The 13,254-nt window shown below is 52.8% G+C and overlaps 1 protein-coding gene across 3 annotated transcripts in view; it reads left to right on the top strand.

The window, feature by feature from the left end:
* The window catches only part of Greb1 (growth regulation by estrogen in breast cancer 1), a 61,615-nt gene extending 48,399 nt beyond the window's left edge, over positions 1-13,216 (top strand). For all 3 annotated transcript variants that reach the window (XM_013013576.1, XM_013013575.1, XM_013013574.1), the window contains exons 25-32: positions 1,753-1,914; positions 3,394-3,598; positions 3,830-4,004; positions 5,414-5,632; positions 6,676-6,811; positions 8,904-9,104; positions 10,114-10,252; positions 11,406-13,216. In XM_013013576.1, coding sequence (XP_012869030.1) covers positions 1,753-1,914; positions 3,394-3,598; positions 3,830-4,004; positions 5,414-5,632; positions 6,676-6,811; positions 8,904-9,104; positions 10,114-10,252; positions 11,406-11,569 — 1,401 coding nt within the window. In that variant the 3' untranslated portion in view covers positions 11,570-13,216. The remainder of the gene's footprint in view (positions 1-1,752; positions 1,915-3,393; positions 3,599-3,829; positions 4,005-5,413; positions 5,633-6,675; positions 6,812-8,903; positions 9,105-10,113; positions 10,253-11,405) is intronic.
* The last annotated feature ends 38 nt before the right edge of the window (positions 13,217-13,254 follow it).

Raw genomic sequence — 13,254 nt, 5'->3', positions numbered from 1 at the left:
TTAAGGATCAAATTATGAGTTAACCCCATTGACCAAAAAGAAACCAGAAACCCTTTTATCATTTTTTCCTCAGCTTGGAGATGAAGTTTTTCTTTCAAAGAAAAAATATACATGTGAAAATATTTTCTTGATTCTGAAACTCAGGTTTAGACACTGATCAGTAAGTTTCAGCAGTGATTTTTTTGTTTTGCTTAAAACAAAGTGTCTTTCCCACTGTTTGGCTGCATAAGTGAAAGGCCAGCGAGCAGGTGGGGGTGGTGGGGCGGGGGGAGGGGGGCTGTCTGGGCCACACCTGGCCTGTGGTCACGTGACACATGGCTCTGGGGGACACAGACAGAGAGCCAGTCCAGCAAGCGATGACGAGGCCCATGACAGCCCCTGACTGTTGTTTCCAGCACCTGTGCCCCCCACTTCTTCTCTATTCTGCACCCCCCCAAGCCTTCCCATCCTCTCTTGCATCCTTCTCACCACCTGCAGCCCTAGAGCCAAACTCTGTTCCCAAAGGAACAGTAGCACTCTGGCAGACTTGGAAATAGTACGTGTCAGGTGCCCGCCTCCCTCTGAGCCCTGGGGATGCCAAGTACCCCCACCAGGACTGTCAGTTGAGAGCTGAGGGTCAGTGTGGGACCCGCAGCAGGCTGCCTGAGCTGAGGGCAAAGCCAGGCAGGGAGGCATGCCAGAGCAGCAGAGGGCAGACACCGGGCGCGGGGTGGGAAGAGCGCAGACACGGGGCGTGGCTGGGAAGAGCGCAGACACGGGGTGTGGCTGGGAAGAGGAGGCTGAATGATCAACCTTAGGACCATTAGTGCCTGCCACAAATGTGCTAGCTTGTGTGGTTATTATTATTGTTGTTGTTGTTGTTGTCAGAGGTTCAGTCCTGGGGCTTGAATGCAGAGCCTGTCCCTGAGCTTCTTTGTTCAAGGCTAACGCTTTACCACTTGAGTCACAACTCTACTGCGGGCTTTTTATATTTTTATTTGGTGGTTAATTGAAGATAAGAGTCTCATTGACTTTTCTGCCCTGGCCCTAGCTGGCTTTGAACTATGCTCCTCAGATCTCAGTCTCCTGAGTAGCTAGGATTATAGATGTGAATCACTGGTGCCTGGCTATTATTATTATTATTATTATTATTTTGTCGGTTGTGGGGCCTGAACTCTGGGCCTGGGTGCTGTCCCTCAGCTCTTCAGCTCAAGGCTAGCGCTCTAGCACTTGAGCCACAGCGCCACTTCCAGTTTTCTGAGTGGTTTATTGGAGATAGGAGTCTCACGGACTTTCCTGCCTGGGCTGACTCTGAACCGTGATCTTCAGATCTCAGCCTCCTGAGTAGCTAGGATCACAGGCGTAAGCCACCAGTGCCCGGCTGTGCCTGGCTATTATTGTCTTATTAAGAGCTGGTTTCAGTGTGCCAACAATGGAAAAACACACGGCTTACTGTTAAAAAAAAATGAACTCTATGGCATGAATGCTTTATTTGACAACCCAGAATGAGGCCCTATGTCACCTCTACAGTCCTGGGGGCGTGAGGCCGGGTGTTGTGACAGGATGGGGTGGAGCCTGATCTGGGTTCCGGATGGGGATGGGCGTGGCCTGGGCTCGCTTGCTGGGTGCTGGACCCTGAGAGTCCTTATACTTGAGCCGTCCTCTGGGTTTCTTGCGCTGCGGGGCAGGGATGGTCGCTGCCAGGAAGGGCCTGGGTTCTGGGGAATAAGCCGGACTCTGATGGCAAGCTCTGTCCTTTCCCTCACACCCCAGCTCTATGAGTCCACCCTGCACGCCTTTGCCTTCTCTTACTCCATGCTAGGAGAGGAAATCCAGCTCCACTTCATCATCCCCAAGTCCAAGGAGCATCATTTTGTCTTTAGCCAACCCGGAGGCCAGCTGGAGAGCATGCGCCTGCCCCTCGTCACCGACAAGGTACGGCCTGGGCTCTGCGGGGCGCCTGGGAGCGGCTGCGGGGGATCCCCGAGCTGGGGTCCCAGCTGCATGGCCGCCTGACAAGTCCAGAAACATCACGGGGCTCGGCGTGCGCTACCACGCACTAGATTCAGGGGAACTGGCCACCTCCTATCCAAGCCAGTTCCTCATCGGTACAGTTGGGGAGTAATTCTCGAGAAGCTCTGGCACTGTTGCTGAAGGTGTCCAGAGTTAATATGATGTTCATCCCTCTTTTCTTTTTTCTTTTTATGTGTGTGTGGCAGGACTGGGACTTGAACTCAGGGCCTTGCGCTCTCCCTTAGCTTTTCTGCTGAGTTCCACCTCTGCTTCAGCTTTTTTTTTTTTTTTGGTGGCTAGTTGAAGGTAATCTCACAGGCTTTCCTGCCTGGGCTGGCTTCGAACCATGATCCTCAGATCTCAGCCTCCCGGCATTCCTCGTTGCTGTAATGTCATGGTAGATCCTTCCGCAGAGGCTGAGGCAGAGAGAATAGGAGCCCATCACCCAACTTCCACACTCACTCACAGCGACGTGTGCTTTCTCTCTTCACTCTTCTTCCTGTATCTCTGGAGGCAAATCCCTGACATCTACCACTCACCCATAAGGACTTCAGGGCATGGCTTAGCAGATCCATTTCCTTTATCTCATGAAGAGACTGTCCTTATTGACCCCTGATCCCGATGCCATTCCTCCTCTGCAGATGCTCCTCGCTGGGCTCCTGGGCCGGCAGGTCCAGTGTGACAGCCCAAAGTCCACTGCCAGCTTTTTACCCAGCCCCAAGGAACAAACAGGCCACACGGAGGACACTGCCCCTCCTCCTCCCGAATGCCAGACACCTGTGAGCACCGGCTATCTTGTGCCAAGCTCCCAAGGGCCCTTGGGGATAAGGCTGTCCCAGCCATGTCGGTGGATTTGTCAGAAGAGGACACACTTACCCATGACCCCCTCTCAGTCATCAGCCATGAGCATCGGCTGTGTACATACCTGCACAGCAGGCGCTTTGAGAGATTCAGAGGGAGAAGCCCTAAGGCAGCCAGAAAACAGACTTATGAACCTGGAAGAGTCTCACAGGAGAGGGTGATGGGTTTGGTTTGTGGATAGGGGCTAGTTTTTGAACCCAGCAGTATTTGGCTGCTTCTTCCAGGGACCTGCAGCCTGGGTGAGGGTCACTGGCCATGTCCTCGGGGCTGAGTTGTGTTCACTCTTGCGTCTGAGCCGGCTGAGGGGGCCGGCAGCTGTCTGGGGCGGGCCTGGCATCTCTGCTGAGCCTCTCGGGTCAGGCTAGCCCAGGCTCCCTTACGGGCGATGGAACTGGCACCGTATCATTTTTGCTGCATTTTATTGGTACAATGGAGTCGCACATCTCCCTGGGGTTCGAGGGGTGTAGAAGTGAGACCCCATTCTCTGAGGATGGAGGGTGAGAGTTTGCACATGCTCCACAGCATGCTTCTCCTTTGCAGAGTCACGAATGCATCAAAAGCCCAACCTTCACTCCAACCACGGGCCGCCACGAGCACGGGCTTTTTAATCTGTACCACGCGATGGATGGAGCCAGCCATTTGCACGTGCTGGTGGTCAAGGAGTATGAAATGGCCATTTATAAGAAGTACTGGCCCAACCACATCATGCTGGTGCTCCCGAGCATCTTCAACAGTGCTGGCGTTGGTAGGTGTTTCCCCCACCCCCACTGGCTGGCCATTTCACGGTACTGGGGTTTGAACTCAGGACCCCACACTTGCTAGGCAGGTACTCTGCCACGTGAGCAGGCTGGCGAGGGGCGTTTTCCTCATGGGCGGGCAGTGGAGGAAGGACATGGCGCTGGCCTGGCGTGGGATGAGGTCCTTCCTGGCTGAGAGTTCAGGGCGGACCCGCGTGGGACATGTCCATCCGTTCCAGGGGCTGCCCACTTCCTGATCAAGGAGCTGTCCTACCATAACCTGGAGCTGGAGCGGAGCCGGCAGGAGGAGCTTGGGATCAAGCCCCAGGACATCTGGCCGTTCATCGTGATTTCCGATGACTCCTGTGTCATGTGGAACGCCGTGGATGTGGACTGCGCGGGGGAGCGGGGCCGGTGAGGGGGATGTGGGGGATGGGGGGACGTAGGCTGCCCCCGGGAGCTGGGCAAGGGGAGAGGGACGTGGGGGATGGGGGGACGCAGGCTGCCCTGGGGAGCGGGGCAGGGGAGGGGCCCAGGGGTACAGCCTCCGTCCATGCACAGAGCCCTCAGCCAGGGGCCTGTGTCACCTTTGAGGAAGGCCACCGCCTGCCTGTGGCAGGACCCATGTTCCAAACCCAGCCTAGCTTTCTTCACATCCTTCCAATCCGTTACCAAGGCACAGAATACATATGCACTGTCGAGTTACTGTGTGTACACACACATGCATACGTTTGTATATGTCTTGAATAGGTACATATGCGTATAGTAAATAACATTCAGTAAATATATGTGTATATAGTAAGTATATACAGTAAATGCATGTTTATAGTACACACACATGCACACACACAATGAAAAGAAGCCAGGCAGTGGTGGCTCATGCTTGTTGTTCCAGCCACATAGGAGGCTGACATCAAGAGGATTGAGGTTCAAGGCCAGCAATGGCAAGCATTCTTCACATACCACCTTAACAGAGAAAAGCTGGCAGAGGCAGTACACACTTGTCATTCCATGGCAGGCCAGGCTAACAATGAGACCCTGTCTTAAAAGTTGTTAGAGCCTGGGGCTGGGAAGGTGGCTCAGTGGTAGAGTGCTTGCCTCACATGCATGAGGCCTGGGTTCAATTCCTCAGCACCACATAAGCAGAAAAAGTGGCGCTGTGGTTCAAGTGGTAGAGCGCTAGCCTTGAGTTAAAGAGCTGAGGGACAGCGCCCAGGCCCAGAGTTCAGGCCCCATGACCGACAGCAAACAAACAAAAAAATTGCTAGAGCATTAATGTCTGAAGGTGTGACTTACAGGGTAGAGCGCCTGCCTAGCAACACAAAGCCCCAAGTTCAAACCCCAATCCCCTCAGAAGAAGGAAAGGTTCATACTTAGGATAGATAGACAGAAGTTCTCGCAAACTGAGCACGCCTGTTTAATCAACCCCATCTGAAGGAGCAGACATGAGGATTCCAGAGATGTCCCTCTTGGCTCCGTCGGGCTCTCCTGCTAACGTGACGCCAGCTCCTGGCTTTGTTAGGCCTTGTGATATGACTTCCCATCGGCAACTAGATCATTTAGGGGTCTGATTTCATCACCTTTGAGGGTGTTGATACCCAGGCTACCCTTTCTTGTGAGGCTTAACTGAGTTACGACCTAAGTTAAGGACATGGGTGAGAGCCTGTGCCACAGAAGGAAATGACCACAAAAGTGAAATGCGTGGCGTGGCGCCTGCCCCTGGAGGGCGGTGGGGGCCGCGGTCTGCACCAGCCCTGTGGGCGCGAAGCCAAGCTGCCGCCCAGAGGCCCGTCAGCCTGGGGCATCACGGACGCCTCCCGCAGGGACTTCTCGTGGTCGGAGAGGAGCGTCTCTCTGAAGCACATCATGCAGCACATCGAGGCCTCCCCGAACATCACGCACTACGCCCTGATCGGCCTGCGGAAATGGGCCAGCAAGACGAGGCAGAGCCAGGTGCGAGAGCCTTTCTCCCACTGTCACGTGCACGACTTCATCATCCTCAACGTGGATCTCACGCAGAACGTGCAGTACAACCAGAACCGGTGAGCGCCAGGCCCCGTGTGGGGAGCCCAGCGTGGGTGTGAGGAGGGGTGCCCTGGGCTCCAGCTGGGCGAGAGGAGGGGAGCAGGGCGGCCGCTCCCCGGGGCCCTGAGCATGGGGTGGGCGCGGGGAGGGCCGCGGGCAGACCCCACAGATGTCCCCGCACCTCCACCTGTAGGACAGCCCAACAGAGGCTCTGCCCACAGCGTTGGCCTGGCTTCCAGTCCTCACCCATATCCAGTGCTGTATAACGTTGCCTATTTCCATAAAGTTATTCCGCTTCATTCATCAGCTCACTTGTGCTGTGTATTGCGTGTTTGGGGCTCCCTCTTCAAATACCTCACTTTGTTTTTGTGTCTGTTTTCTGATCCTAGAGCTTGAACTCAGGGCCTGGGAGCTGCCCCTTAGCTTTTTCAACTCAAGGCTGCTGGTGCTCTACCACTTGAGCTGCAGCTCCACTTCTAGCCTTTTGGTGGTTAATTGGAGCTAAGAGTCCCATGGATTTGTCTGCCTGGGCTGGCTTCAAACTGAGATCCTCGGATCTCAGCTTTCTGAGTAGCTAGGATCACAGGTGTGAGTTACTGGTGCCTGGGTACAAACATGTCCCCTTTGTTTCAAAAAGAGCATCCCCATTGGAAAAAACAACGAAATAATTTCCATGAGTAGCTTCTGGTGTCTAGCTGTGGAAATACGTTGGTTGAGTGTGTTCACAGGCCAGGCAGTGGCGTGTGCCCCGCCGGCCGCTCAGGGGTGTGGGCTGGCCACCTGCCTGCAGCCTGCCTCCTGACACTTGGCAGCTTTCAGTGTAGCCAGGCGCCTTCTCTCTAGCCTGTCCCTCAGCTGGAACAAGCACCCACGCTTACCCTGGGGCTGTGCTGGTTTCCCCCTGCCCTTCGCTCAGCCTCCCGAGTGGTGCCCTAGAATAAGGCCTGGAGATGGGAGCAAAGCCCACCCGCCCCCATGACCCGGCCTCGCTGCAGGCCTCGAGGCAGTGGCGGTGGGCCCGGGCGCTGGGCCGGTCCGATGGGCTCCTCTGCTCGGTCAGGTTCACGTGTGACGACGTGGACTTCAACCTGAGGTTGCACAGCGCCGGCCTCCTGCTCTGCCGCTTCAACCGCTTCAGCGTGATGAAGAAGCAGATCGCCGTGGGCGGACACAGGTCCTTCCATATCACGTCCAAGGTGAGCACGGTGCGCGGCCGGCACGAGGCCAGGCCACAGCTGGGCCGTGGGGCGTGAGAGCTGAGGAGCGAGCCATGGCGGGCGCCTCCTGGTCTCTCTGGGGACCCCTGGGAGGGGTTAGCAAAGATACTCTTCTCACGGACTTTAACCGGGATGTTCTAAGTTGCTACTTGATGCACGGCCTTCACCAACAGCCTTTGCGGTGGGCCTTGGCCACGCCGCTGGGTCAGGAATGGCAGGGGCCCCTGAGATGGTGCCAGGCCAAGGAGCCATTAGCCCGGCCCTACAGGCTGCTTAGTGAGGGGGCTGTCCGCGAGAGACCACATGGACACGGCTCTGACTCGGCAGGTGCAGGCAGTTTAAGGTGACATGGAGAGAGTCCCAGTGTTTTGTTATCTCTGCCTGAAGGTCCTTGTTTATCACCTGCAGCCAGCCTTGAATCTTAGCTCCAATACCAGCTTCTTTGCCTTGTCTCTGCCCTTCTTGGTCTTTGCTGGCTCTTTGCTGAGCTGAGCCAGGCCTAGATTCAGACATTAGCTCCCTTTCCCCCTCCCCCCACCCGCCACAGCCCACCCTCATTTCTTATACAGAATAGCAGCCCCTAAAACTAGGAGGCCTCACAGGGGCACTTAGGAGCCATTGAGCTAAGGCAACACCACTGGGGCTTCGTCAACTGAAATTGTGTTGGAATTATAGTTCCAATTGGGAAGAATTGGGATCTTTATCATATTTGTTCTTCTTCCTTTTTGGGGGGGGGGGACGTGATGTGGGCGCTGTCCCTGAACTCTTTTGCTCAAGGCTAGCACTCTACCATTTTGAGCCACAGTGCTGCTTCTGGTTCTCTGCTCATTCATTCGAGATAAGAGTCTCATGGACTTTCCCGCCCAGGTTGGATTACAGGAGTGAGCCACCAGCACCCAGCTGGTGTTATTATAATTAGAAGGGTGATGTATAGAGGTGTTACAGTTACGTAAGTTAGGTAACCAGTACATTTCTTCTTGGACAATGTCACCCCTTCTGATGAATATACCTTTAAAACTCTTAATTTTGTGTGTGTGTGTGTTCCTCAGTGTCATTTCTGAATCTTCATTTCAATCTTGAACATAATGTTATTTTCTGCGTTCCCCATTGGTTCTGTGGAGGAAAGCGTGAGCTATTTTATGGTCTTTCATGGGAGTGACATCACTTTATTGCTGCCACTTATGTATGTGTCGCCAGTATGTGTGCGGCCTGCAGCTGAGGCAGAGGTTAGGTTCAAGTCCGTGGTGAGAAGCTTGGGGTAGGAGAGGTCCACGTGCAAGGCCACAGGGCAACCCCGGGGCGGATCCCCGAGCGGGAAGCCTGGAAAGCCAGGCCGGGTGAGAGGGAAGAGCTAGACGTGTTTCTGCTACCGGCATGGGAAAGATCTAGATTTTTCGGTAGAAGTGACAAAGAATTGGGGTGGTGTTTCTGACCGAGGATCTGATTCCATTTTACTCACTGAACAGTCTGTACGGGAGACACGTGGGTGATGGCGAGGGCTGGGAGGCTCCGATGGCTGGGCAGAGGGCGGGAGGACATGATGTGAGCACTGGTCCAGAGGTTGGGGTGAGGCTGGCTACCCCCAGGAGCGTGCTGGGGAGGCGTCTCTGTGGTGTCTTTGGTTTCCTGTGGAGCATTCGTTCAGTTTTCTGCATGGGAGACTCCATGGCTACAACCCCCGCCCCTCGCATCGGTCACTTTCCAGACCTCATTTCCACAAAGCCTAATTTTTCTTCATGGCAATCTTATTCTTGAGGTGTGTGTATTTTTGTGCCAGTACTGGGATCTGAACTCAGGGCCTTGTTGTACCTTTGCTTAGCTAGTATTCAAGGCTAGTTCTCTACATCTTGAGCCATGTTTTCACTTCCAGCTTTTTGTTGGTTAATTGGGAATCTGAGTGGCTTGGATGTTTCTGTCTGGGCCTGCTTGGGACAGTGATTCTTAGATCTCAACCTTCTGAGTAGCAAGGATTACGGGCGTGAGCCACTGGCACCGGACTTGAGGCTTGTGTTCTTAATTCATGGCATGGCTGAGCAGCTCGGTTGACGCCCACACCCCGCTCTCCTGGCAGGTGTCTGACAGCTCCGTGGCCATTGTGCCGGCCCAGTACATCTGTGCCCCGGACAGCAAACACACGTTCCTGGCGGCCCCTGCCCAGCTCCTGCTCGAGAAATTCCTCCAGTATCATAGTCCGCGCTTCTTCCCACTGTCCCTGAAGAACCGCAGCCACCCCGTGCTGTCCGTGGACTGTTACCTCAACCTGGGATCACAGGTAGCTCCCGCCACGGGACCCATGGGGTGGAGGGACCCCTGGGGACAGAGGTGGGTTGGCATCCCAGATGGAGCCCATGGGGACTGACCAGACCCAGTACCCTGTGCACACCAGACACTGGTACAACACTGGCAGATCACTGAGCCACATCCAGGCACTTTAAACCATCGCTACATTCTTTCGCCCAAAGCCCATGCAAATACTATATTGCGTAGGGAAATAGCCTGCACATGTCCAGTAACATACAACTTGTCACAGCTTTTTCTCTCTATGTCTATATGTACACACATATATTTATACATATACACATACATACATACCAAAAATGCATGTATACATCCATGCATATTTGTGCCAGTACTGGAGCTTGAACTTGGGACCTTGTCATCTTGCTTGACTTTTTCCTTCATGCCTGGATCTCTACCACTTGAGCCATGCCCTCCACGTTTGGCTTCTGTCTAGTTAATTGGAGATAAGAACCTTTCAGATTTGTCTGCCCTGGCTGGCTTTGAACTGTGATCCTCAGATCTCAGCCTCCAAAGCATTTAGCTGGGATTATGTAGGCATGAGCCTGAGTTTTCCCAGATATTTTTGATTGGTGCTTGGCTGGGTCCGTGGATGGGGAGGGAACCCATGGGTTCTGAGGGCCACCCGCATTGAACCCCGCTTCTCAGCTGTCTATCCCTGCCTGGTAACGAGCAAGAACGAGGCTGAGCGAACTGGATCCCATCGCTAAATAGAAGATGGTTTCAATCACACCCAACTCTGACAGCATGACATTTCTGAATCTCGGATCAATTCATGAATGTAACAAGTCTGGATCTACCTCCTAGATACGAGTTTGGAAATAGCAGGACAGTGTTATGTCTCCATTCTTCCCCCGCCTCCCCAACTCTCACCCTCACCCTCTACCAATCTTGATCTTGGCCAAGAGGTTTGTTGGGTGTGAGCCCCTGGTCGCGGAGCGCTGCATGGAAGTGGCGCTAGTCTTGGGTCCGTTCTTTTTCAGATTTCCGTTTGCTATGTGAGCTCCAGGCCGCACTCTCTGAACGCCAGCTGCGCAGAGCTGAAGTTCAGCGGGCTCCTGCTCTACCTCTGCGACTCCTTTGTGGGAGCCAGCTTCTTGAAAAAGTTTCATTTTCTTAAAGGTAACACTCTGGTCCTGCTTCTTGACTTGATGAGCTGACATCTTTGATGGCAGGACCTCTGGCTTGATCCCTGTCTGGATAAACTGAGGCTCAGGAAGGGGAGAGTACCAGAAAGCTGTGATTAGCTTCCTGGGGTTCTTCCCCTTGTACGTGTTGAGCAGAGACACACACACATCCCCTTTCTTTGGGGTGACTGGCAGATAGTCTCACCTATGTCGTTTTCCCCTTCCAGAGCTTTCTGTCAGCATTCAGGGCCACCATTGTGTGCTCTCTCTAGCCCCTCTCCTTTCCTACTGGAGTGGATGAGACGCACAGATACTCCTTCTATGAGTCACATCCGGGTCCTCAGTGGGCCTCCGTGTGCAGGGCTGGCCTTCCACTCTAGCAGGTGCTGGAGGAGCCAGCAGGGCAGCACAAGGCCTGGTGGGGGGGGGTAGTGTGAAGTTCATCCCACTCCCTCTGCCCTCAGGAAACAGCCCCCAAGGCGAAGACTGGACACGCAGGGAGGGAGGGAGAGAGCCTTGTGGGAATATGAGCACAGAACTCTGAATGATGGGTGTGCTGTGTGCCCGTTGCAGAGGGGAGGGGGAATTCTCCTAGCTGGGCATGTGGGGGAAGGTAGGAATCAGCCCAGGCCTGAGGGAGCAGAGAAGATGGGGATGGACCAAGTGTGTCAGCCCAGAGCGGGTGTCCGTACTGCTTGATTTGCAGTCAGACATGTTACTCTCCTTCTATTTGCCTCCTCTGTGCTGCTCTTTAATGTGTGTGTGTGTGTGTGTGTGTGCATGTGCCCATGCATGTGTGTGCACGTGTGTGCATGCTAGCACTAAGGCCTGAACTCAGGGTCTGGGCCCTGTCCCTAAGCTTTTTTTTTCAAGGCTAGTGCTCTACCACCTGAGCCACAGATCAAGTTAATAGGAAGGTAATGGGAGATAAAGAGTCTTGGGGACTTTTCTTCTCAGGCTGGCTTTGAACTGCCATCTTCAGATCTCAGCCTTCTGAGTAGCTAGGATTACAGGCGCGAACCACTGGTGGCTGGCCCTGCTTTTCAGCTTTTCTTTGGCCTCCATGTTGTCCTCTCCCCAAGGCTGACCTGACAGGCCCTGGTCCCATTGTCCGTCTTGCTGGGATGGATAATCACTCGCCATTGCAGGTGCCACCCTGTGCGTGATCTGTCAGGACCGGAACTCACTTCGTCAGACCGTCGTCCGCCTGGAGCTGGAAGATGAGTGGCAGTTCCGGCTGCGGGATGAGTTCCAGACAGCCAACGCAAAGGAGGACCGCCCGCTCTTTTTTCTCACTGGACGGCACATCTGAGATTCAGGAGTGAGAGAAAGAGAGAGAGGCTGGCAGAGCTCCTAGAGGAGCTCCTAGCGGAGTGGGGTGCTCAGATCCCTCCTACTGCTAGGCTAAAGGAAGTCTTGGACCTCGGGGTGTTGGAACTGGAATAGACCCAGGCCATCGCTCTACAGCCGCTCAGGGCACACGTGACATGCAGGCCCAGGCAGGGGTGACAGACAGCGTGAGGATGGGTCCCCGCTGGGCAGAACTGAAAGCCCAGGACTCCATTCTGGGCCAGACCAAATGCCCTAGGCTGTTCAGCATTTTGTGAAGAACGAAGTTCTCCCCTGTGGTCCTGCCGTTCCTAGGCCTCCATGACACACTTGACTTTTTGATCCAAAGAATCTTGAGATATCTCATTGAGGTGCCAGTATTCAGGCAGTGGATGTAATTTCAGTAAGTAGATTTCCCTACAGCCTTCTACAAAGCAATATTCCAAAGGAACAATTTCACCATAGAGATTAGGGACAAGAAGCAAAAAGGGGTTCATTTTCGTAAGAATTATTTAATTGTCTACAAGTTTGCTCCTGTAAGAAGCTAGCCCAAAGACATCAAACTCACCGAGCAAACTCACTGAGGTAAAATGAGTTGTTTTACTTCAAAGAAAATAAGATTCTATTAAAATAATGGAGGGCAAATACCCTACCTCTTAGAAAGGGCCAAATTGCAAAGTAGCTTTCTTGAAAACTAAAAGGGCTTTACGGAGGAAATTAAGATGGTTGAGTTGGCTCTGAAATTTGCCTTACAAAGGAAAGACGATTAAATTGTTTACTTGATTAAAAGCAACCAAAGTGATATATAAGATAGTTAAGAACTAGACTTATGATTGTAATTTATTGAAGCTCAGTTTCTTTTTTCAGTTTCTTAAATAGTTTTCTCTTATTCGTGCTTGTTTCCTTTGGGAGGAATCTCACCTGTCCCGAGAGAAGCAAGCTGGTATGTGCCATGAATTCCTATTCATAATCAACGAGGCCAGGATGCTGTTTAAAGCATCATATTAGAGCGCCACCTATGGGCCAGATGCTGGTATACGATTTATCTTGAATCCTTTGCACAGCCTTGTGTGTGCCATCTGACAGCTCCCATTTCAAAGATGCAAGGGTTGGGATGCTAAAGAGTGTAGCTCACCAAGGTCATACTGCTGGAAAGAACTAGAAGCACACTTCAGACTCCTGGCTTCTGGACTCCACGGTCCAGGTCCCCACCCTACACTGCTTTTGAAGTGGCCCAGGGCAAAAGGAAAAAGTTTAGAGACACTAAAAAAATACACTCATCAGAATGTGTTCTATGTCCGTCTGAGACATTTCTAAGCACTGTGATTGATAATAATCCAAGAAGAAACTGTTTTACAAGATGATGCCAAAGAATTTGTCAATCTTCCCTTCCATTTAAAAGTCTACGAATATAAAATATTTAGATCAAGGTTTATATAAGGATAACTTTGTATATGCCATTCCTATTTTGGATTAAAAACTGACCTTCTTTAGTTAAAATTGTCTTTTTGTAAATATCAGCTCCTGTGTCATTCCTCCATTTTGTTAGTTAATTTAAACTTGGGGGGGAAATCCCCAGAGTAATCCTGTTGCCTGTTCCAGTCTTATCAATAAAGCCTATTATGCACTTCTTGTTTGTTTGGGGGTGTTTGCTGTGGTACTTTGAGA

The sequence above is a fragment of the Dipodomys ordii genome, unplaced genomic scaffold, assembly GCF_000151885.1.
Source record: "Dipodomys ordii isolate 6190 unplaced genomic scaffold, Dord_2.0 Scaffold20, whole genome shotgun sequence".
Taxonomy (NCBI): domain Eukaryota; kingdom Metazoa; phylum Chordata; class Mammalia; order Rodentia; family Heteromyidae; genus Dipodomys; species Dipodomys ordii.
Note: the sequence above shows the minus strand (reverse complement) of the source record. Positions and strands in the feature narration are given on the sequence as shown.